At 44.1% G+C, this 25,181-nt stretch overlaps 1 protein-coding gene across 30 annotated transcripts in view; it reads right to left on the bottom strand.

Moving 5' to 3' along the window:
• Epb41l3 (erythrocyte membrane protein band 4.1 like 3) overlaps positions 1–25,181 on the bottom strand; it is a 222,464-nt gene that overhangs the window by 7,255 nt on the left and 190,028 nt on the right. For 6 of the 30 annotated variants that reach the window (XM_031368660.1, XM_031368657.1, XM_031368656.1 and 3 more), the window contains 9 exons: positions 22,774–22,994; positions 18,262–18,819; positions 13,747–13,800; positions 11,763–11,798; positions 11,515–11,580; positions 10,821–11,012; positions 2,908–2,982; positions 2,481–2,579; positions 161–283 (listed from right to left, as the gene is read on the bottom strand). In XM_031368660.1, the coding sequence (XP_031224520.1) occupies positions 161–283; positions 2,481–2,579; positions 2,908–2,982; positions 10,821–11,012; positions 11,515–11,580; positions 11,763–11,798; positions 13,747–13,800; positions 18,262–18,819; positions 22,774–22,994 (1,424 nt within the window). Of the gene's footprint in view, positions 1–160; positions 284–727; positions 1,496–2,480; positions 2,580–2,907; positions 2,983–10,820; positions 11,013–11,514; positions 11,581–11,762; positions 11,799–13,746; positions 13,801–18,261; positions 18,820–22,773; positions 22,995–25,181 lie in introns of those variants that run through there. The other 24 variants (XM_031368683.1, XM_031368682.1, XM_031368687.1 and 21 more) reach the window with 22 other exon arrangements.

The raw sequence follows: 25,181 nt of genomic DNA, 5'->3' as shown, positions 1-25,181 counted from the left end.
ACACCACACACACACACTCACACCACACACACACACACTCACACCACACACACACACACACACTCACACCACACACACACACACACACACCTGCCACAAACTCACAAAGCAAAGCAAAGGGATACATTCAGAAACACCAAGGATGGGAGCAAACGGCCACCTGCACCCAGCTCTCTGTGGTAGATGAAACCCCTCCTATGAACTCTGTGGGTTTCCTCGCAGACTCTAATAGACTGAGGATCTCCGAGCCATCCATGAGCTTCTCCCCAGAAGACTGCTTAGTCTGAGTGAAGAAAGAAAGGAGAGTCAAGCACGAGAGAGAGACAGCTCAGACACACGTTCGCAGCTTGTTAGACAAAACTGGAGGCAGAGGAAAGGGGGCAGGAAGGAAGGAGTCCAGGGACAGAGCTTGGAAACAGAATGGCAGAACGTAGCGAACGAGGCGACCCTCGTGTGCTAAAGCAGAGAGTTATTAGGATTAGGGTGGCGCCGATCTAAGCAGGTCATTTCCCCTCATCATTGCAAGCCACAGAAGCGTCATCACATCTTGGGAATGGGCAGCTGGAAATAAAACGGGAAAGTGTTTTAATGCTGACTTTGGACTGCAATACTGATTTATCATGGGAAAAAAAAAAAAAAGCTGGGCTAGGCTCGCGGCTCTCAACATAAAGCCAAGCGGCAATAGAAAGGAAAGAGGTTCAGGGTGGAAGGGCGCCGTTTCAAAAACTGTCATGCTGGAATCTTAAGCGGTGACCAAATGAGAGCCACTGGTTACCACCACTTGGGATGCGGACGATTCGGTGACGTAGTGAGCAGTAGCGACAGTATAGGCCGGCTCGTGGGAGTACCGCCACTCAGACAGGCTCTTCCTGCGTGGGCCAAAGGGCCCCACCTTGAGGACCTCGCACTCTGGCACCTGCTGAGTTTTGCTGAATAGGGGGTGGGCAGGTGTATCCCCTCCCAGCTTTGGGGCCTTCTGGGTGTCATCTTCCTCAGGGCTTTGCCGACGAGATTCTGCTTCCTTGATGGGCGCCAGGGACTCTGACAATCTCCGCTTGGGGGTATGGACCTCCGACACTCTTCTGGATTTCTCATCAGTCAGGGCTTCTAGGACCTCGTATTCCACCAGCAGGGGCCCCACCCTCACCACCTCTGAGGCGCCTTTCTCCATCTTCTGCAGGCCCTCCAATGTGGAGGGCTGTGGTCCTTTATCCCCATCTTTAGCTTTCCCGGTCATGGTGACGATTCTTCCGGAGACAGTATCGTAGGATTTCCCTAGCGTGTATATCTTCTTCTTGTTCTCTTCTTTCAGCTGCATTTCTCTGGCCAAGTCATCAAAGCCATGCATGTCCATCATGCCAGATTTGAGCAAGTCGGCTGGGATCTCGCCGGTTTTACTGCTCATGGTCACCACCTTGTAAGTCACAATCTTTTTCGAATCACCATCAACTACCTCAGTGGGTATTTTGTCTACAATAACCCAATCCTCTGTGCCCTATATTTGAAATATAAAAGCTAAATTAGAAAAGCCCATGGTATCTGGTTTCTAAAATAAGAATTCTTTACAAAAGAAAAAAAAATCAGGGCATCAACTACACTCAGGCACAGGCTAGGACAGAAGCAAAGGGCCGCTGCTGTCACCTAAGGATTGTGGCCGAAGTCTTTGCTCACCTAAAAACGTACTGATTTCAACTAGAATCCATTCTGTGGGGCAGCATTTCAATTTCAAGTTTCTTTAAATAGGAATGTATTTTGGCAATGGATTTTATAAGAAACCTATTTGACCCTATGGCCAGCATCTGTGATCTTGCTTTGTGATCTTAAGGGTGAATGGTAAAAATGAGCTGTCTAGCCTTACATGCACACATATGTATAAAAGGCACAGTTCCTTGTCTGCTGTGGTTCTATGGGGCTTCCCATAATGGTATTTTTACAAGGAAGTTGACGGTGTCCTCCAAGTTTCTGTAAACACCATTTTCCACACGTGTGAATCCTTATCTAGGGATATCAACTTGTGACTGCATCAATGCATATTGAATACACCCGTACTCGAGGTAGGAATGGAATTTCCCCTGACATGACACTACTGCCAGGAACCTTTTATAGATAAGACTTAGTGGCTTGTAGAGTGTTCCAATCTTAATTATAACTATGTTTCAATGTCTTGGTAATTTTCCTCCCACTTTCTTTAGCACTAGTTCTAACTAGGGAAAAGAAAAGCAAGAAGAAAGTTCTAACTGGCCTACAGGAAATCTGACAGGGTAGGATAGGCTAAAGCTAGGCAGACCACCAGGTTACAGAAGGAAGAGTGACCAAGTTAGAACAGCTGAGCACTGGGTTTTACGCCTTAAACTCAGGTGCTCTCTTTTATATTTACTGGAGCCCTAGAACTTGAATCTAGATATGTATTTGTGTTAAGCAAAAATAATTATAGGCTGATCTACATTCCGGCTTTGGAGTAAAGGAAATGGAAAAATAACCTCAAGGGTTGACGGGACAGTTTTCTGGAAAATTATTTGATGAGAAGTAGCCACAGATTCTGCGAAGACTCCCTCCTGTGTTTTCTTAGTCACACTTGGCTAGTAAGAAAACCAGTATAAGTTCAGAGTGTTCAAAATCAGTCAAGGCCATTTACAATAGCAGCCATATACAGATGAAAACACATAGCATAAGGTTAAGATTATCACAAGAAGAACCGAAGCTTCAATGGTCACTTTTATCATGTAGAAGCCATGAGCCATAGGTAATTGGTCACTAACATACTGAGGAAAATCCCCTTCCGCAAAGTCCAAGCAAATTAATACACATGCCTTGGCTTCGAACAAGAAACTAAAGCTGTAAAAACTAGACATTCTGGTAATGCTGGAGAGTGATCCTTTATGCAAATACCCCATGTTTGCTTTTTACCTGAGACTCAAGAAATGGCGAGCTTCCTTGCTGTAAAAATACAACTTTCTCGGAAATCTCTCTCTCTTCCTTGGTCTGTTTGAATAAAGGGGGTTGGGATGGAGAAGAGGAAGTAGACATTTTCCAAAAGGATGAGTTAGGAAGCAATACCATATCTCACACACATTCATATTGTTCATGTCCTCCTTGAAGAATTAACGAATTTGAGAAAATGATCTAGAACCATTTCAAGTTATACTAATCCTACCTAGAGGGCAATGCTATTTTCTGAAATGGATGCTCACACTACTCAAATGTTTTTTACATTTCTGCACACGCAGAGCACACAAGAGTGATGGGAAGGGTTTCTTAGCATTTCTACGGGTCTCTCTCACGGCCCTCACAGTAAGTACTAAAAGGAAATGTGAAGAGAATCCCTCTTTTTTTTTCCTCTTTTTTATTAGATGTTTTCCTTATTTACAATATCTCCTTTTGCAGGTTCCCCTCCAAATAAAAAAATGAGAAAAATTAAAAAAACAAAAACTAAAACAAACCTGTTCCCTCCCCCCTCCTCCTGCTCACCTCTCCTGTTTACTGGCCCTGGCATTCCCCTACACTGGGGTATAGAACCTTCACAGGGCCAAGGGCCTCTCCTCCCATTGATGATCGGCTTGGCCATCCTCTGCTACATATGCTACTGGAGCCATGAGTCCCCCCATGTGTGCTCTTTGGTTGGTGGTTTAGTCCCCAGGAGCTCTGAGGGTACTACTAGTTAGTTCATATTGTTGTTCATCCTAAGGGGCTGCAAACCCTTCAGCTCCATGGGTCCTTTCTCTAGCTCCTTCACTGGAGACCCTATACTCAGTCCAATGGATGGCTGTGAGCCTCTATTTCTGTACTAGTTGGGTACTGTCAGAGCCTCTCAGGAGACAGCTATATCAGGCTCCTGTCAGCCAGCACTTGCTGGCATCCACAATAGTATCTAGATTTGATGACTGAATAGGGGAAGGATTCCCAGGTGGAGCAGTCTCTGAATTGTCCTTCCTTTAGTCTCTGCTCCATAGTTAGTCTCTACAACTCCTTCCATGGGTATTTTGTTCCCCTTTTTAAGAAGGAACAAAGTATCCACACCTTGGTCGTCCTTCTTCTTGAGTTTCTTGTGGTTTGTGGTTTGTACTTTGTGTATTCCGATCTTCTGGGCTAATATCCACTTATCAGAGAATGCATATCATATGTGTTCTTTTGTGATTGGGTTACCTCACTCAGGATGATATTCTCCAGGTCCATCCATTTCCCCCAAGAATTTCATAAATTCATTGTTTTTAATAGCTGAGTAGTACTCCATTTGGCAGTTAGCATGTAGAAGAATGCAAATTGATCCATTCCTATCTCCGTGTATAAAGCTCAAGTCCAAGTGGATCAAGGACCTCCACATAACACCAGATACAGTCAAACAAATAGAAAAGAAAGTGGGCGGGACAACCAGGGCTACACAGGGAAACCCTGTCTCGGAAAAAAAAAAAAAAAAGTGGGGAAGAGCCTTGAGTACATAGGCACAAGGGAAAATTTCCTGAATAGAACACCAACAGCTTATGCTCTAAGATCAAGAATCAACAAATGGGACCTCATAAAATTGCAAAGCTTCTGTAAGGCAAACGACACTGTCAATAGGACAAAACGGCAACCAACAAATTGGGAAAAATCTTTACCAATCCTATATCTGATAGAGGGCTAATATCCAAGGTATACAAAGAACCCAAGAAGTTAGACTCCAGAGAACCAAATAACCCTATTAAAAATGGAGTACACAGCTAAACCAAGAATTCTCAACTGACAAATACCAAATGGCTGAGAAGCACCTAAAGAAATGTTCAACATCTTTAGTCATCACGGAAATGCAAATCAAAACAACCCTCACATCACCTCACATCAGTCGGAATGGCTAGGATAAAAAACTCAGGTGACAGCAGATGCAGGAGAGGTTGTGGAGAAAAAGGAACACTCCTTAATTGCTGGTGGGATTGCAAACTGGTACAACCACTCTGGAAATAAGTTTGGCGGTTCTTCTGGAGATTGGACATAGTTCTACTGGAGGACCCAGCTATACCACTCCTGGGCATATACCCAGAAGATGCTCCAACATGTAATAAGGACACATGCTCCACTATGTTCATAGCAGACTTATTTATAATAGCCAGAACCTGGAAACAACCCAGATGTCCCTCAACAGAGGAACAGATACAGAAAATGTGGTACATCTACACAATGGAGTACTACTCAGCTATTTAAAAAATGAATTTGTAAGACTATTTCTAAGAATAAGGTAGGGAGGAACGCTCTCTTCTGCTCCTCACAAGTAGCCAACAATATCCTTCCTCACTTACATGTTGCTTGGTAGTGAAGAAAATGCGCACATGGTTGGCATGTTAGCCACTTGTCCCGGGTAGCTTTAAATGTCAACTTGCTAGAATTGGCGTCACTTGAGAAGGACAACATCAGCTGGTCAATTTCTCCCAAGACTAGACTGGCCTGCAGGCATGTCTGCAGAGGACTGTCTTGATTGTTAATTGTGTAGATGGTGTCATTTCCTGGGCATGGTTTTGGGATGCACAAGAAAGACAGCTAAGCAGGGGCCTGTGGGTGGGTCATCAGGCAGCCTCATCCATGGGCTCAGCTCTGAGTTCCTACTTGAATTCTACCCTGACTCCCTTTGGTGACAGAGTGGGAACTGGAGAAGCCAGATAAGTCCCTTTGTCCCTTAAGTTGCTTCTGGACAGAGTGGGTTTTTTGTTTTTGTTTACTATAGTACAGAAAGCAAACCGGACCATCACTCACTTGAATAAACCGGTTATTTTTGGAAAGATGTCTTTGACTCCAGACAAACAAGAGTCAGACTTTATTTGAACATCTATAATATGGTAAATAAATGATTTTAAAGTTAATTTCAGATGATCTGACTGGAAATTTTAAATCAAACCATAGTTTTTTTTAATGTATAGATCCAAGAAACTACCTCATCCTTTGATGTAGGAACTAGCCCTTGAGTTTTAAGTGACCCCTTTGTTACCTCCTTTAGTCTTAAACAGACCTAACTCACACGACAGGCCAGTCTCTACACAGTTTACAACTCCATACAGTAGGGATAGAAAGAATATTTTAAAAATTAACCTAAAACTAATCAGGCAAAGTTCCGAATTTCTAGAAGAATAGAATTCTTTCAACCAGCAGTATCATCATAAGCAATACACTTTTATGAAAGTAGAGCTTAGCCCACATTCAGAACCATGTGTCAATAACAGAAACGGCTAGCGCAGTGGGATCCATTTAGAATTAAATTCTATACACGGTTCACCTTCCAACCTAAGCAGTACTAATGAAGTGACTATTAGTTTGTCTACTAGTCATTTAGTAAGGACTACGTTGAATTGCTTGCCTATAGGAGATTGTAAGGAAACATCTAGAACATTCTGCAGGACCTACTATAAATAGTGAGAGTGCCATTCTCAGATGATTCTTTCTAAAGTTAGGGAAGTTACCAATTTTCTTAGGAGAAAAATAATTCCTATCCTGTTGCAATTCTGGAGGAAGACATTGCAAAAGATAACATTTACTATTACTACAATTATTAAATGAAGATTAAAAAACAAATGCTTTCTACTCACAGCCTCTTTTTTTTAAACAGAAGTGGGGAGCAGGAAGAGAAGTTCAAAGTTACAGGTGCTCTTCCAGAATAAAAGTTAGACCTCTAATTATAATCACTGAGATAAATGTTATCCCAAAGATAAAAGCTAGAGGAAAGTCTGGCACCTAAATGGTGGTTTTCAGGAAACCTCCTGGCTTAAAAATAAACCAACACAACCCTAATTTTGAAAATATGTGCCTGTTATATTAGAAACCTCAACAAGTCACACCTAGAACTGTTTGTCAGAAACAGTTCAGAAACAGCTAACATTGTGACCCAACCATTGCCTCTACTAATGAAGTGACATGCTTCTGATGAATGTGAAGCCTCTATAGGTGCCTCCATTACAGCTCAGAATACAGTCACGTGCATATGACAGCCATTTCATTGAATTACGGACCGTTACTCTGCAATCGACTTGGATGCCAAGTCCAAAATTCACAACACTAATCTCTGGATTACTAAGGTTTCCTAATAATAAATGGGAGAGAGTAGATGAAGTTGAAAATATATAAGCTGCAAATAATGGGAACCAACCAATCAGTGTGCATCTCAAAGCTGAGCTATTCGGCTCACTACACATACTGGGCTCAGCATATCATATATGATAGGAAGTGCATCTGTGAACTCACCATCCCATGCTAAAGAGGACAATACCGCACAGCTTTTAACACTGCTCTTTTAGTTGGGATTTGGAAGACTTGGGTATCTAAGAAACCATTACAGAGCACAACTTTAAGATGTGCTTGGCCTATATGCCATGTCCTGGGCCATCTTGGAGCTGTTTGTGTTCAATGTTGCTGATCACATGCCTCTTTTACGTGAGCTGTGTGCTAGTGTTGACGAGGACTTGACGTTAGCCACTGCTTTGGGGGCACGTCTGCTATTTCTCTGCTGTGCCATCACTCAGACGTTTGAAACATGGAATCATTGGCAATCAAAGTCCAACTTTACATATAGTGAACACATGATATTCTCAGAATAATCATTATCAGTCACTGTATAGTCATTATTAGTCAATAATAATCATTATTAGTTCACTATACAGTTAACTTCAGGAGTTTCCTAATTGTTCATGCATGGTAGCATCTTGCAGAAATAATTAGTATTCAAACGCTATAGATAAAAAGAGGATAATATTAAAATGTGGTTATTAGATTTTTTTCAACATATCATTTTCCCACTGAACTTCATCAACTCCCCCCCCCCCCAAAAAAAAAACAAAACAAGGCAGAAACCAATTAAGTTGGGTCATAAATTTGAATCTAAGTCTCTTCCTGGTTCTGACACAAAATAGCATTATTTTATTTGTGATGCAAATTTAAAAATAAATATTTCTACTTAGACACAACTGGGCTTTCTGCATTGGATAATTAAAGTAACAGGGATACCAAGTAGCCAATAGTCTTTGAAAAATGGTCCCCATCCAAAATAAAACTGATTGTTTATGAGTCTGTAAACCAATATGCTTTGTACATGCCTAGCTTGAGGCTAAAATGATGGCTTTTCAGAGAGCCAGAAAGAAAAGCCCAGGTGTAAACATAGTAGCTGGAGTTGATTCAGACAATAGGAACGTTGCAGTTGCTCTTAGGGTTATCTAGTGGGTTCTCAGTTGGACTACAGACACTGACAACTGTCTGGTCCTGAAGAATGCCAGCAAGTGTAGAGGTCGCTCTGCCTGGCCCAGCTGTCTAGGGAAGCAAAGGGCTTGGGCCATGTGAAGACAGCTCTCATCTGAAAGATGACATGGGAATCACCTGGTTACCCAGCACACATCATTCTCAAGTTCGTTATACCCAGACAAGGGCCTCCCGAGTTCATCTGTGTAACATAGCAAGGTCATACTGAACTCCTACACATTTTAACAGAGAGTGAGAGCAGCCACAAGCGCTGGCTCTGAACTCCTTTTAGCTACAAAGAGATGTTTCTATTTGGTTATGTTGAGAAGCCCTCTGTGGGTTGTCTCCGTTGTCTGCATGGACACAGAAGGCATGGCTGTCTAGGGAACACTCTGAGCGGTCAAAGCTCCATCATCTCCCTTGTTAGTCAAAGCTCCATCATCTCCTTTGTTAGTCAAAGCTCCATCATCTCCCTTGTTACTCAAAGCTCCATCATCTCCCTTGTTAGTCAAAGCTCCATCTCCTTTGTTTACTAACTTAACATCATTCCCTAAGATTCAGGAGTAAAAGGTTTTAATCAGTCTTACAACTTTGACTTTATTTATTTATTTATTTTTGGTTTTTTTTTCTAGACAGGGTTTCTCTGTATAGCCCTAGCTGTCCTGGAATTCACTCTGTAAACCAGGCTGGCCTTGAACTTATAAATCACCTGCCTCTGCCTCCCAAGTGCTAGGATTAAAGGCGGGTGCCACCACTGCCCGGCTTTGGCTTTTAAAGTCTGCGTTTATTAACATCTCCTATTACCCAAACTATATCACTTCCTCCAGTATCGGTGTGGGAAGGGAGGCTGGGCTTTTGTTTTTCTTTGTTTTGGTTTGGTGCCTGTTTGTTTTGTTTTATGTATTTTTAGCTTAAGCCAGTGTCTAACATTTTCAGAGCCAGAACATCATATCCAAAAGAGATAACTGAAATAGAACAATCCAGATTTGAAAATTACCATTGAATTTATAACAGTGTGACAGGAGAGTGACCCTTTTTTTTAAAGTGCATGTGCTCATGCTTGTGTGTGTGCATGCACATGTGTATATATGCATGAGTGAGGCACACAAGTGTCACAGCATGTATGGGTTTTAGTTCTTGTCTTCTACCGTATTTGAGGTAGGGTCTGATGTTATTCACTGCTGCATATGGCACCACAGATGGCTCAGGAGCTTCTGGGGACTCTGTGGTCTCTGGCTCTTTTCTCAGCAGGGACACTGGGACTACAGGGACACACTACCACACCTGGCTTTTGGAGGATTTTGGAGAATCAAACCCCCACCCTCAGGATCACACAGCAAAGGCTTTATGAACTGAGCCATTTTCTTAGTTGGTTGGTGCCATTCTTGATAATGCAAAGATGGTAATGACAAAATCAACAAATGTGATACCCTTTGTCTCCTGGCACTTAAGGATTTGAATGGAACCAGTGTTTAATGGTACAGGGAGACTTCGGTGACACTACTTTTATTTATTCTACCTAAGAAAAATTCTTCAAAGTGACTAATGGGCATCCAGCTCTTCTTCCCTTTCAGTCAGGACTGGCTTTGTCCTGAATACAGCGATAATTACATACTGGCACTTTTGATAAGCAGCATTCAAAGGAGGAGAAGACAATGTCGAACAATGGGTGTAATCTGACTTATTTTCTCTGCAAGGACTTAGCAATGCATATGCACAACTGTTTGAAGGCTTTCTCTCACACAACAGTTGGAGTTTTAATTTTCTACTCTATCCTAGCTCCTTGGGTAAGTATCTCACAGTAAAATGATCTTGATGAGGAGGGCAATCAATACGGTGCTCCAAAGATGCCATTCCCAGAAACGATTTACTTTGAAAGAGGAGATAGCAGGATGCTCTCTAGGGGATGACCGAATGGTCACTACACAGGCAGAGTGGGAGCCCTGGGGAGACATAGCTATCTATCATTTAAAGTCAGTTTTCTTATCTGGGAAAATTTTACTGAAAGGAGGACTTCTGTCACTTAAAAAAAAAGGAGTCACTGATTTAGAATTAGTTAAAATAACCAGCTATGATTAAAATAAAAACCATAATTAAATAAAAGCCCAGTATTATATGCCAGAGGAACGTCTGTCCTGACACGCTATCAACTTCAGACCTCCCATTTAAACAGCAGACAGTCTCATCAGGCCTCACTTTCCAGTTAACGAGAAGAAAGCATGAGTGTTCCTGGGCACTTCTCAGCGCTGGATAAGAAAGTGTGTTTACCGAAAGCATCAGTTCATTAAGAGATCATCAGCTTCTCCCAGGCATAAAGCTGAGAGTCAGGTAAGAACCCATCTCCCTGCCCTGTGCTTTGCGCTTAAGAACCCAGCAATGTGCTCTGGAGTCTCTGAGCCTGCCTGGTCATTAGCCCAATCTGAGGCTGAGGCGCTTGCCTGGTCATTAGCCCAATCTGAGGCTGAGACTCCCTTCTCTCTTTAGCCATCTGCTCTGTTCACCTGGCATCTTTCTTGGCAGCCCTGAGCAGCTTGTTCCAGGTGTCCCCACACCCCTTTTCTAGTCCCAGAGCCCGGGGAGAGGCAATAGCACCGCAGAGAAGACAGCCACCCCTACGCAGCCCGAATACTGACCTCCTCAGGAACAAGAGGCTCGATCATGGGCGCATCCTCCTGCCTGGCAGCCAGCCGCACGGGAGACGTAGAGAGCCGCTTTTCCCATTCGTTTGTTAAGGCAGTTTCTGTAGAGGTTTCTAAGAAGGTTCGTTTCAGCTCACTAATATTGGTTTGGTGCTTCATCAGCTCATCTTGAGTTTTATCTAGCTCCTATATTCAGAGCAAGACAGACAAACTTTCACAATGACGGTCTACTCCCCTATCCTCTTCTTTTTAAAGTACACCAAACATATTAGTAGTCACACAGAAATGGAATTTGGATCAGGGTTCAAGGCATAACCACAAACGTTCTGGTAAAAAATGTAGTATTTCCAGGAAAAGAGAAAGAAAAATAATTCAGGTTCACACAAGCATAAATAATAATAATAATAATAATAATAATAATAATAATAATAATAATAATAAAAACCAAGTTAAAGGTAAATTCTACAGAGTGCGGAGTGTGTTTTAAATGTAACCAGAGAGGATTAAAACAAATACACACGCAGGAAAGGGACTAAGTCTAGGAGAATAAGGAACCAAGAGTAAGCCAAGAAGTCACCCCGTTCCTGACAGCCAAGCACACGGTCATGCATCATGGTTCAAGTCCACAGGGATGCCAAGGGAGGAAAACACCACACACAGGCATGCACTGGTCTATACCAATACCAACCTCTAACATAAGATTACTATGTTTGACATACACATTTTCACCCTTTATTCGCTTAATCAGACTATTCTGAAAAAAGTGGAGAAGAGAGGGAAAGGTAAGGGACACGGTAGTTACAGGGACAAATGCCATTCTGCACGCTGTCGGCACGGTAACCGAGAGGGAACATGCGGAAGACACCTGGACACGGCACACAAACAATGGCTTATCACACACTGGTCTGGGGGTTCGCTGTATCTTTGGTTGTCTACCTGTGCCTTGATCTCTGCGTCTTCCTCCTGGTCCGACTGCCAGCATCGAGAAAGAGCAGGAGATAAAGACTTACCAAGGGATTCACGCTAAGGTTGAAGACTTTTGGTCTCCACACAATACTCACTGGCTGTGGGCACTACAGTTCTCTCGCATGCAGGTGCAATGCTCTCTTAGACAGCAAGTGGAACGCTCACACACAGGTGAGGATTCATTAAGAACAAAGCGGCAATGTGCTCCTTGCTCAGTGGTTTGAGAGGCAGATGCGTGTGCTTTGGAAAGGGGTAGGGAGGGCTTGGCAGGCTGTCCTTACCATATGTTAGCAAAGATTTTGGAGTCTGGAAGTTGGGAAGTCAGTTCACAGTTCCTAAGAATGGCCATCATTACAGGATAATGACAGCCTATCTATATGCAGGGCCTTGCAGGGATTATACAGCAGCTCTTTCAACTTTTTGTAGGCCACAGGACAACAGCTGAAAGAGCTTAACACACAGTGTCTTGTGGTTCAAAGCCGTGTGGAATCCTGGCTTCCTTGTATGTAAGTACTTTGCTTTTTAAATTATTATTTATTTTTCCATTTTTGTGTATTAGTGTTTTGCTTGCATGTATGTCTGGGTACCACTTGTGTGCCTGGTGCCTGCAGAGGCTACACAAGAGGGTGTTGGATCCTCTGGAACTGAGGTCACAGATGATCATGTGCTGCCATACGGATGCTGGGAATCAAACCTGAGTGGAAGAGCAGCCAGGACACTTATCCACTGAGTCATGTCTCCAGTACCCACTTTGCTCTTGTGGTAAGGACACCTTGATTTCCATACTATATAATGTTTTTACTGTATTTAAAAATATTTAGATGTTTTAGCCATATTCGAGTATACACGAGTTCAGGTGCCACAAGCATTGGATTCCCCAGGAGTGGCCTGATGTGGGTGCTTGGATGTCCTTCTAACTGCTGAGCCATCTCTCCAACCCCACTTTTATAGTATCCTAATTGCTTTTAACAGGGCAGATTTTAAGAATGAGAAATCACATACAGGAAAAATAATAGGATTCAGTCTGAATGCATTTTTTACAAGTAGTAGAGTTGCCGGTTTCCTTTAAGGAATTCATTTCCTGAGAGTGACTTGTGTGATAGCCGAGGGCTCAAATACGTGTTAAGTATTACTTTAATAAGTACTAGATGGCCATTGGGGATTTGAAAACATACCTGTATCCAGCCAGTAAGCTAATTTAATTAGCCATGGATCTTCCTCCTCATGGCTGCTAATATATACACACAAATGGCCTCCTATGTGAGACAGGAGAATCACTGCCCATCTCTCCTTCCTCCCTGCCTGGTCCTCTTTTGTCTTTAAGGTACTGTCAGTTAGAAAGCAGTTTCTCAAAATGTAGACCAAGCGTCCAGACATTTGGGAACTGGTTAGAACTATAAAAACCCTCTTGCCAAGGCCCTTTAGAGCCAGAAGCTGGAGGTGAGAACCATTCAGAACACTCTGATGGAAATTGGAGTTTGAGAACCACTGGCTTAGGTGAGAACACACAAACCAAAAACTAAAATCGACTAAGAACACTGGCTGCTTTTCCAGAGGCCCGGGGTTCAATTCCCGGCAACCACATAGTGGCTCACAATCATCTTTAATGGGATCCAATGCCCTCTTCTGGTGTGTCTGAAGACAGTGACAATGTACTCATATACTTAAAAATCTTTAAAAAAATTGGTAACAACAACAACAATGCCCCCCCACCAAAACAAACAAACAAACAAAAAAAAAAAACCCAAAAACACTTAGGTGGTTTTTGCTGAAAGCCAGCACTTCTTTCCAGTGTGAAAGCTAGATCAGAAACCTTGTGCTCTGAGTCACCCCCAGCACATTTGTGCTAGGAACCTTCTGTCCACACCCTAACTTTATCCTTGCCCTCCAAGTCACGCCCAGATCATCTGTTCAAGAAACCTTCTGCTCTTGCCCCGATTGATTTTATCCTCACCTCCGTGGCACTGGTCTCTCCATCAGCGGCGGTGTCTGTCCGTTCACTGTCAGTCTGTGGATCACAGAAGAAATCAGATCCCAGGAGGAAGCAGGGGTAGAAAACAAACCGGTCTGGTCAGACAGAACGCAAGGGTGGGACCATTCATGTTCTTTCTCTGGGATCTGTGGCATCCTACCTTCCCACAGGGGTACGGGTATGAGCAAAGCAAAGAAGAGGCCAAGCTTGGGATTTTCAGCAGAGCCCCTCCGAGGTCAAGACCCGAGGCACGCACACAGTGGGCCACCCTGACCTGTCTGCTTTTACAGTTCAGAACTTCAAGTTGTTCCCATCCCCCAACCCCTTTCCTACTGATGTCTCTAAAAGCTCTCCTAAAAATAATGAATACGCATCAAATGGAGTTTCAACGTACACATACTTTACTGTAGGAATGCCACTTCAGAAAAGTAAATGAGTTTAGATTTATGGTAGCAGCTAACTGTAACAGTCGCTGGACTTTCAGCCCCTCATTTATTCTATTGGATCATTTGCACCCGCTATGACCACTGGGCTGTCTGCATTACCAATTAATGATTGGAGCACACACTGGTGATTTTATATAGAACATGTAACTTAATTTTCAAGTAGCATTGCTAATGAGTAGCAGCCCTGGTCACTTTGCCCCATTCTCCCATATAAAGAGGTATAGTCAGGTATGCATTTAAACATCTCATCCCCAAAGTACCATTCAAATGATGCAAATGATAGCAATAACCGTTGAAAAGTGAGAGAGAAAGAGAGAGAGAAAGAGACATATTTAGAGACACATAAAACAAAGCACAGCATTGGGCAGAACTGAGGATTCTGGGGGATGGAGAGAGCCGTGTCTGGGCTCACTTCTAAGGCCTATGTGTTTTCATGAGTTTAAAGGAGTCTATAGTTTAAAACAGACTCTACATCCTCTTACGAAGACGAGCTGTCAAACACAAACTGATTTTTTTCATCCACGAATTTCAACCAGTTAGTAAATTCCTCTCACTCGAAGCCTGGTGGCTGATATTTAGAAAGCAAGCACCTGAACAAGAGGCTGCAGAGTTGTGCTCTGAATCCAACTCTCACCTAAAAGGGGTGTCAGCCATGGTGGCCAGGACTGCTGTGTCTGTCTCTCAGCCATGGTGGCCAGGACTGCTGTGTCTGTCTCTCAGCCATGGTGGCCAGGACTGCTGTGTCTGTCTCTCAGCCATGGTGGCCAGGACTGCTGTGTCTGTCTCTCAGCCATGGTGGCCAGGACTGCTGTGTCTGTCTCTCAGCCATGGTGGCCAGGACTGCTGTGTCTGTCTCTCAGCCATGGTGGCCAGGACTGCTGTGTCTCTGCTGACCTATCTCTGGCCAGGAGAGTTCCTTGGCACTCTCTCAGACTTAGTTTTACATAGTCCTAAAACAAAGAAACTGAACTGCACACTTGGCAGGTATGCCTGAAAATGGAGGATAAAACTTTAACAGATTTTTTTCATGGGCTGATCACTTCAGTTCAAACAGTGGGACAGGGGAGTGTCTTCTAATTCTATTTCACAAGTAAGGCGTGTCTGTGGTGATCCCAGGGCCTCTACAGCTGATAGCCAGGGGAAGGATTATTCTGATTTTCCTAGGTATCAGGTATTGTTGGCTACATCTAAGCTCTCTCACAACCTCAGTGCAGGGAATATGCCCGTAACAAGGTGTACGGACCAAAAGTTCAAAGACAGAGTGGTTGATGTGATCAGATCTTGTATTTAAAAACTCATCTGTAGACCCTGAAATTCCTACTTTACAGTCCACTCTATCAACAGAATTAACAGTAACTGAATAAAGCTGTTTTGACAGCAGCTGTTATTTATACTGTACATTACTAATAATGTAATGTACCTGTGATGACACAAAGCTCTAGGGCAGAGTGTTATGAATTATATTACACAATACTATCTTTATACAATTTAAAGTTATAAATCAATTGGTGGATTATTTTTTCCTTACATATTTGAATAAATAGACCTTTTCTTTGTACTATAAAGAACTACTCAGAAACCCATATACTATCCTAACCTATGTCATGGCAGACTAAACTCATCTTAGTGTTTCATGGAAGGCGATTTGATTTTCTGCCTCTTACTCGACCATTCTGAAAGCTAAGAGAAATACTGCAAGGCCAACGACTCCATTATTCGAAATGATGAAGTGTTTGTACGTTGGGTTTTGCTTTGGAGAAAGGCAGTAACTGATTAACTCTCCACAGACCGAGGATGTGTGAAAAGGATTTCTGTCATTAGTGATTTTGAAAAACAAACATGGCAGAGATGAATTGTATTTCTAAGGAGTCGTCTGGTTTGGCTGCCAGAGCAGGTGAGGCCTAAGGAAGAAAACCAGCCATGTAAGCAAATGGCATTTTAAGAAATGTGGTGACCCAAATGTTGGTGACTCTCAACACCGGGGCTGAGAATCAACACTGAACAGATAGCCAGACCCAGCGCCTAGTGGCAGAAGCTCTCTCAGGGGCTCCAGGAGGCTGGGGACAAGGGGAAGGCTGCTCTGATCAGTGCTGACTCAGACCCAGAGCTGGCAGTCCTGAAGACAGGGGCCTGAGAAGCTCCTACTGTGCATCTACCTACTGTGCATCTACCTACTGTGCATCTACCTACTGTGCATCTACCTACTGTGCATCTACCTACTGTGCATCTACCGGCTTATAAACAGGGCTGCTGTGATTTGCTTTGCTGATGTAATGCGGACATGCCCAGTTTAACGTTAGCTCTCATGCACCGACTCCAACAAGATGTAAGCCCTGGATTAGGCACAAGATCTGTGTGGTTAGCACTAGAAGCTTTCAAACAGTAATTCAGAATTTAGAAAAAGCAAAGAACAGGCATCATTTTATGGGATTCACGTGAGCACGAGGACTTATTCCTCTGCTAAAAGAAAAAAAAAATCCCATGTTAGAAACCCATCAGCGGCCTTTGCAGATAATATTCTATTCCCAATGGCAGATGTTCTATCCTATTTGATAACGTTGCCACTGTGGAAAAAGTTATTAAAAGCCCAAGGTTGGAAGTGGTTCCCAAAGTCTGCTGCAGCAGAAACATGGCTATCTGCTTATGCACACACCCCGGAACGTGGAAAGGGACTCTTAGGCAGCAGTGAATGGAGAGCCTAGGCTCCCCTTTAAAACACCAGTGAGACTGCTCCTATCTCCCTCTTCACTGCTCAGAAACAGTCACACTGCCACTAAACACAGGTGCTGGCACATTGTGGCAGCTCCATGTACTAACAGGGGCAGGTCAGATTATGACTTCCTAACTAGCCATGGAACTGCATAACTGTCTTCTTTCTCTTCTGTCTGTCTGTCTCTGTCTCCCTATCTCTGTCTCTCTCTGCCTTGACTTTGTGACTTTCTTCTCATGGAAGGAGTGCCTGGCTTGCCTCCTGTCACATTAAATGCTTGTCTTGGGCAAGCTTAGGCCTGCTAGGGAGTAGTGCAGGAGACTTGAAAGTCAGCCTCTGGGGGGCAGTCTATTCTTTTCCCTCTGCTCTGACTGAAGTCCTTTGAAAAGGAAGCTGTGCTGTTCACAGGGCTGTCGAGCCACAGGAAGAACAATCAAGAGGGAAAGGTGCTAGCTACACTGACTCACTTAGGGGCTGGGGTGAGGACAGGAGATGGACAGGCGGAAAGTTCAGGTTTTCCTCCCTTCATAAGAACACCCAGCCAAGGGCCAGAGATATCAAGCAGATTTCCTGGCTGTCCCACGCTACAAAATGTACATATGTGGGTCTTACGAAGCTGTCAGATACATACAAAGGTACAGCCAGCATAAGAGAGGACAGAGACATCAAATAAGTCATGCCCTGAATTTTTGTGGACACCACAGCACGACCTCTATGGTTCAAGTGTTTCTTTCTGGTCTTATTTACGGCCTTACCGAGGAGTGATGTCTCACAGGTGCTATAAACTGTTGTAGGCACGCCTTCTGCCTCCTGACTCAACAGTGAGAACTTGTATCTCACAAGATGTGGAAGCATTTTAGATCATGGGGGAGGGAAAACAGAGGCAATCTGGGGATGCGTCTCTGACTTACCTAATGCCTAGCACAATCCCTTGGCAACTCCATTTTTTTTGCATCTCATCTGGGTGGGAAGCTACCAATTTGTATTCTTTGAGATTTAATTTACACGATGATAGCGAAGCGGAATCTGTAACTAAGAAGTGAACTCTCTCCGTAGTGAATGAGTGATTCGAAGTGGAGTTCTGGCTGAGTCCTTAGCCCAGTAGAACTCGGTGGGTAGCAGAATCACAAGCTGCTGGCTACAGGCCGCTACATCCCACATGGTGTTGTGCCTAACCCTGGGGCCTGGCTTGCACTCCCCAACACAGAAACCCTCAACATGGTGGCACACACAATAAATGAGGCTCTGAAAGTAGGACCACTAATGGCTGCAGCCAGCTAACACTGGTTCGGACTGAAGCACGGAACACGCAGGGAAAGTGTTCTATGCTGAGGTACACACCTCTTCCTCTGAACTGTCACTCGGGTCATTGTCTAGGGAGGCGCTCAAGGAGGCCGCCTTGGGCTCCAGGTAGCAGAGACACAGAGCCAGAGGGAAGGAGAGAGTGAGGGCGTATGGCACTGAGAAGGAGGCCGACAGCAGGAAGAAGAAGATGAAGAGGAAGCAGGGGAGGAGGGAGGGTGAGCGGATGGGCAGGAAGTGCTGCCAGCTCTGGGGCAGGAGGTTGGTTTCAGACAGGTTGGGGAAAGAGAGGTACCCGTCCTCATCCAGGAGCGAGGGGAATGACTCAGGGAGCTGCAAGGAGAAGGAAAAGAGCGTCGTCGTCGTTCCTTTGCCAGCTGGCGGCCTGTAGCTAAATGCCACATCTTGGTCCCCTAAGTAGGCCTTCCCCTGGGCCTCCGGCTCTGAAGCCTGCTCTGCTTTAGGTAGAGCAGAACCGGGAGAGGCCCTTTCCTTCTCCTTACACCTCCTACGGAGCTCTGTGGGAGAGGGAGGGTCAAGATGGGCTGATGGGGGTGACAGGGGACATGAGTCAGCAGTGCCATGCCCCAGTGGTGACTGATGTGAGAGAGACAGAGGAAGACAGGAAGCGGTAAACATGGATGCAAAAGGACAAAAAGAAAAGTGCAATTAGTCAACTTTCTCATGGGCATCACACAAAATCGTAAAACAAGAGCTTTAAAGTAGTCAGTACTGCTTGGCAGCGACTCTGAGGAGGACTAGGGCTCTCCCAGTAGACTGTCATACAGAGGCTGAGATGTCAAAACTCAGGACAGAATTCCCTGTGAAGAACCCCCGCAGAAACATGCTTGAAGGCTGCACAACTCTAATAAACAAAAACCAAGACTTTCAATAACATTCTCCTGATCTCCAGGTGACAGCCCAGCCCATAGCACGGCTGGAATAACAAATGAAATACAATTTAAATTTTGATTGGGTTCAAAAATTCTCTAGTCATCTTCCTTTCCTAGGTTGGCCAATTATACCCCAAACAGGTGGGTTTCCAATCAGGAAGTTTCTGGCCCCACTCCTGCAGGAAGGCAGTTACCAGTGGGAGGAGGGTATAGCAGGGCCTCCGCTCCTCACAGAGAACTGAGGTTCCTCTGAATCACCCCTCTGTGGCTTCTTTACCTATGCTGTAAACAGGACCTCAGCTCTTAGCAGTGGTTTAAGGAAGCTAACCAGCAAGGAGAAGAGGTTTCCGGTTTCCGTGGTTTCTGTGTGTTTGGCTCTACCACATACAGTCTACAAATAGTGAGATGATGGAATTTCTCAGCCTTCCTATTTCTCTGAGCAGATAAAGGGTATGTTTACGGCTGAGGTTTGACTCTTTCACACAGTGATAAAGCATGCATTTCCACTCAAGTGCTCCCCATGAGCTCTTGCCTTAATGAGCTTGGAGAATCAACTCCATTCCCAGCAGCCCGAGCCCGAAGCAAAGCGTCCCTAAACAGGCTGAGGCAAAGCACAGGGGCTGTTATAGCAGGATACGTTCAAGACCAGGGCGTGTGGAGCCTGAGATAGCTTTCTTCAGCTGCCCTGCCTCTCGGTGTGTGTGTGTGTGTGTGTGTGTGTGTGTGTGTGTGTGTGTGTGTGTGTACCAGGGCGTGTGGAGCCTGAGATAGCTTTCTTCAACTGCCCTGCCTCTCGGTGTGTGTGTGTGTGTGCACGTGTGTGTGTTACATAGCATCCATCTTGAGAGCATAAAATTACTCATCCTGCTTGATGGTGGTTGTGTGTGTGTATGTGTGTGTGTGTGTTACCTTGCATCCATCTTGAGAGCATAAAATTGCTCAGCCTGCTTGATGGTGGTTATGTGGTTGTGTGTGTGTGTATGTGTGTATGTTATCTAGCATCCATCTTGAGGGCATAAAATTACCCAGCCTGCTTGGTGGTGGTTATCCAATTCCAACTTGGAGAGATGTGATAAATATAGTGACCCACGGGAAGAAAATGTACAAATCAAATCACATCTGAGGTGCCGGGGAGAGAGACAATGGCCCAGATAAAATTTATCTGGGTATGTCAGCCTCTGAAATGTTTCTCTGACTCTCACACTTGACACTAAACATTGCATTCTGAACAGGGATCTGCACAAAGCTCATTCAGCTAACAATAATGCAGATAGCTGTTAAAGCATCTGCTTCACTGAGGGCGACTCCCTAGGCAGAGTGACACTGGACCAGGAGGGTCATCCACTATAGCAACAGGCTCCGCCCCAGGCGGCCTGGGAAACTGTCTTTTAAACATTTCCAGCAGTGAATTTTCATTTTGGTTCAAAATAAAGCATCCTCCATGTATCTATTTGAAGAGGGAAAAGAAAGAAATTATGGTTTAACCTTGTGTGCCATGTATTAAAAGGCTTTTGGGAAGACAGCTTCGCAGTGGGGAAATAGAGACAGTCTGCACTGGGTCTCAGCTATAGCCTCCCAAGCTGCTCAAAGGCTTTCTTCCAGAGGACCGGGGTTAGGAGTGTCACAGTTCTCTATGTCCTTCATTTCCTGGAGTCAGTGATGGCACAGGCCAAGACGGATGGGTACTGTGTGTTCCTGCATGTAAGGATCATGGGGTGGTCTTTGGAAAACAGAATAAAGGGAGAAAACCTGGATCTACTTTGGAAGAAAATGTAAAATCCTGTCTCTCTGTTGGCCAGTGAAGTGTATTTTCAGTCATGAGAATCATCTGATGGCATTGATAATCTCAAGAGACTTTGAAACAATCAAATGTAAGACCCATTCTTGTTTACACTCCTGGTGGATTATCTCCCCTTCCCACTTATAAGATCTGATCCCAGTTATAAGAGCTGACCTTGGCTTAACTGGTGAGTGCAATGTAAAGTTCAGGTTTAGAACAAAGCACATTTGGACAGCAGAAGTGACCCGAAGGTCCTCCACTTCTGACTCTGTTCTGATTTTCGTGTTTGGAAAACAAAAGAATCTGCTCCAAACAGGAAGAATGGAACGATTCGTGAGGTGATCTGAAATACTTTTACCTACTGCAGAAAGTGTTTACTTATTCAGCTTAGGTTTTTGAGGCTTGGCTATTAAACTAAGGTACCGTGCATACCAGGCCAGCTCTTCACCACTAAGACACATCCTCAGAGCAGACATCAATTACCTGCAGAAGTACTGCTCAGGAGGCCGTTGAACTTTATGGGAAGAGGCCCCGCGCAGGCCTATGCACTTTTTAAAAAGGAATATTTGTATGTAAAAAATCACCAGGAAATCAAATGTACTTGAATTTCAGGATAATTGAGAAACTAGAAGATGGATCATTTCCCATGCCTCTCTCTGTGCCCCCTCTTTGTGCCCCTCTCTCTATGCCCTCTCTGTGCCCCACCCTCTTTTTGTGCCCCTTTATCTCTATGCCCTCTCTCTGTGCCTCTCTCTATGCCCCCTCTGTGTTCCTGCTCTCTGTGCCCCTCTCTGTGCCCCTCTCACTGTGCCCCTCTCTCTATGCTGTGTGCCCCTCTCTCTATGCCCTCTCTCTGTGTGCATCTCTCTCTATACCTTCTCTCTGTGCCCCTGTCTCTGTGCCTCTCTCTGTGCCCCCTGTGTGCCCCTCTCTGTGCCCCCTGTGTGCCCCTCTCTGTGCCCCTCTCTCTATGCTGTGTGCCCCTCTCTATGCCCTCTCTCTCTGTGCCCCTCTCTCTGTGCCCCTTCTCTCTACGCCCTCCCTTTCTGAGTGCCTCTCTCTCTGTGCCCCCCTCTCTTTGTGTGCCCCTCTCTCTGTATGCCCAGTATGTCACAGGAGGCTCCTGTTTCCATTCCTGCTATGCATGAGCCTCCCATATATGTTAAATTTGAAGCTGTTTTGCTAGCAAGTTGCTACAATACTGAATCATTAGAAATCAACCAGACACTAAAAACCATTGTGTAAAATGTAGTTTTGGGGAAGTGACGTCATGAAAGGAGTGAGTGGAGATTGCTATTATGTCAAACCAGCTCTTCTCCTCCACTGCACCATGGGCTTGCCTATCCCACATTAATACATGGCCATGCCTTTGCAGACTTCATTATAGTTAGAGGACTGAGAGAGGTCAGATATAAATACTCAGGTCATGGTCACTCAGGGTACATGTCCTCAGAAAATAAATATGGGCTTCCTTAAAGCATACCATACTTGGAGAGGAGGGTGAGGCCAGAAACATCCACTAGCTTGAGCGACAGTTAAAACTGTGAGTCAAAGCAGAAAAAGGCATTCCACTATCCATGAACATTTTTAAAGAGATCCATACAGAACAGCTGTTGAAAGTCTTGTAAAAAACACTCCTTGTAAAAATTTTCTAAAAAGTTTTTAAGGAAACAACTTTTAGAGAAAAATGCTGAAATAATAATAATAATAATAATAATAATAATAATAATAATAATAATATAAAATCTGAAATGAACATGACCAGTGCTGGAGTCTGAATGCTCCTCCACCTTAGCACACTCTCGCTCGACCGTCTCAGAAGGACTGAGCTGTTAGTAAGAGCTGAGGGCAGCTCTGGAAGGCAGCCGAGAGCTGTACCTTTCCCTCGTGCCGGAGGGCTGTGACGGGTGTGGCTTCCTCAGCCTTCTTCCTTCTGTCCTCTTCCTCCACGCGTTCCTCTTCAGCCTTTTTCTCTGGAGTCACAGTGGTGATCAAGTTGGTCTGAGAGATGCCCTTTGTTGTGGCGTACTGGCCTGTACCAACCTCTGCAGCAGACATAGAATCCTTCATGTATATTTCATGGTTTTCACTCACTGACGCTAAAAGCAAATACAACCAGGGAAATAAAACCCCAAATAGTTAAGTCAGAAGACAGAAAGACAACGCCACGTGGTACCATTACTAGGAGTACAACACCAATATAAAACATGAGGCTTCTACGCCATCCCTCATCCAAGCACTGTAACTTTCAGCATCACCTGGATTTTTAAAAGGATTTCAATGCCATGTCTCAAACCCTAGAATATGCTTAGCATTCTTGTCGGGTAGGGAGTCCTTAAAGGAGAGGAAGCTGCTTTTACCTGCAAGAGCAATGGCTGGGTACTGACACCAGATTCATACTGTTCAAAAATTCATGGTAGTGCTCACAGCAAACACTCTAATCACTTGACTTTGAGCATATCCACAGAAGTGCCCTCCCATCAAAGGAGCAATGGATTGTTCCTATTATCTTTCAATGTCGAAAAGCCAGTCACTCTTACGATATAAAAGCTCAAAGCACAGTAATAAAGCTTAATCATTTTGGCGGAAGTTGTAGAATTTAGAAGGCCATTCCTCTCAATACTGATGTAAGGAAATGTTTTCATTTCCTCTGCCATGGAGATGTATGCATACATTCATTCTCATCTCTACTATCTAGGGAAAACAAGACAAACACAGCCAGCAAGCAAAACCCATGCAAGGGCAGAGCGTGTGAGCGCAGATCCGGGCTTAGTGAGCCCCTCATCCCTACGGCTGTCTTAGTGAAGGATGCTCCATTCTGGTCAGGGCTTCATTCAGATCAATTTGACATGTTGCTAGTCATTCTTTTAGGGCTTAAATATCACAAAAACAAACTGAAATTTAAAAGTACCACTTTTCAAGCACTTTACAGGCGATCACAGACAAGAATATGACCAGAATTTGAATTTTCTGCACTTCAAAAGACCAAATCGAAACCAAAAAAGGATTCTAAATGAAATCCTTCACTAAGATAGTGTCTGCCTCTTTATGCCAATGCAAAGCTCACGGGAGATATGGCTTCTTCGTGGCCATTTACACTGTTACATACGGCTGCTGTCTTGTCAGAAAGCAGTGTAATGTTCCAACATGCAGGAAGGGCACCCACTCCACAGCAGAGGACATACTAGCAATGTTGGGGCAACAGAGAGCGAGACAGCACATACTAACGTCACTTTTGGGGCAGAAAGGAAGAGACAGCATGGTATTAGTCCACTGATTTCACAATTGTCTTCTGTTTTCTCAACAGCCACTTTCACACAAAGACCAAGAGGAAACAAGACTGACAACAATGGTTTTCCCTTGGGTGCATCCAGGGGAAAGGAAAGCGTGAGTCTACGAAAGTTCCACAAATACTGACTTAGAGGACATACAAGTGATTAGTGAAGAAATTCTAAAGAGCAGAAAAGAAGTTGTGGCATCGACACGGAGATTTTCACATCCTAATTCAACTGCAACTGGACTTAGGTCTTGGCATCTACTGTGGGTTGTTGCCGGGACTTCTCTGAACACAGATGCCCAAGTTCCTTACGGAGAACGGCACACCTTTGACATACATAATTTGTCTCTAGTGTTTAAGCCATCTCTACTGTTTTTAATACCTAGCCCAATGTAAATAATATGTAAGTAGTTTTCACAGTGTACTGTTTAGAGAATGATAAAGGAACACTGTGTATTTGGTGTAGATGTAATTTTTTTTAAGGGGCAGAAATACTGGAAGTTGTAGTTATCTGTCAGCTGTCTGTAGGTCTGTCTATCATGTTTCCTGGTGCTGGGGATGCAGCTGATCCTAGGGTCCTGGGCCTGCTTGGTAAGAGGCCACCCCGGAGTCTCTCCTATTTTTAACCCACAGTTTCACTCTACACTTGGTTGGCTACAGAGCCAGAACCTTCAGACATGAAGGCTGATCGTAACTCATGTTGTGGCCAGCTCACAGAAGCCTCTGAGAATAATTGCTAACAAAATTACAGTGACAATTCTATTAGCACAAAGACTGCTTTCTTTCCACACATCTTTCCTCTTTATAACAACCCTGGGGAAGGGTGAAGGTGGTCTAATGTCTTTTTTACGTGACTAAAACTAAGGACCACAGAGCCTGGGTTCCAGTATGTATTTTCCTACATACATATCTTCATAAGTGCTATTTCTATATCAGTAGCAATATATACAACACAACACTCACTGTGCAAGTATAGCTGCTGCCTTTTTTTTTTTTTTTTTTTTTTTTT

Source organism: Mastomys coucha, unplaced genomic scaffold (genome assembly GCF_008632895.1).
Source record: "Mastomys coucha isolate ucsf_1 unplaced genomic scaffold, UCSF_Mcou_1 pScaffold14, whole genome shotgun sequence".
Lineage (NCBI taxonomy): Eukaryota > Metazoa > Chordata > Mammalia > Rodentia > Muridae > Mastomys > Mastomys coucha.
This window is presented reverse-complemented; position numbering and strand designations above follow the sequence as displayed.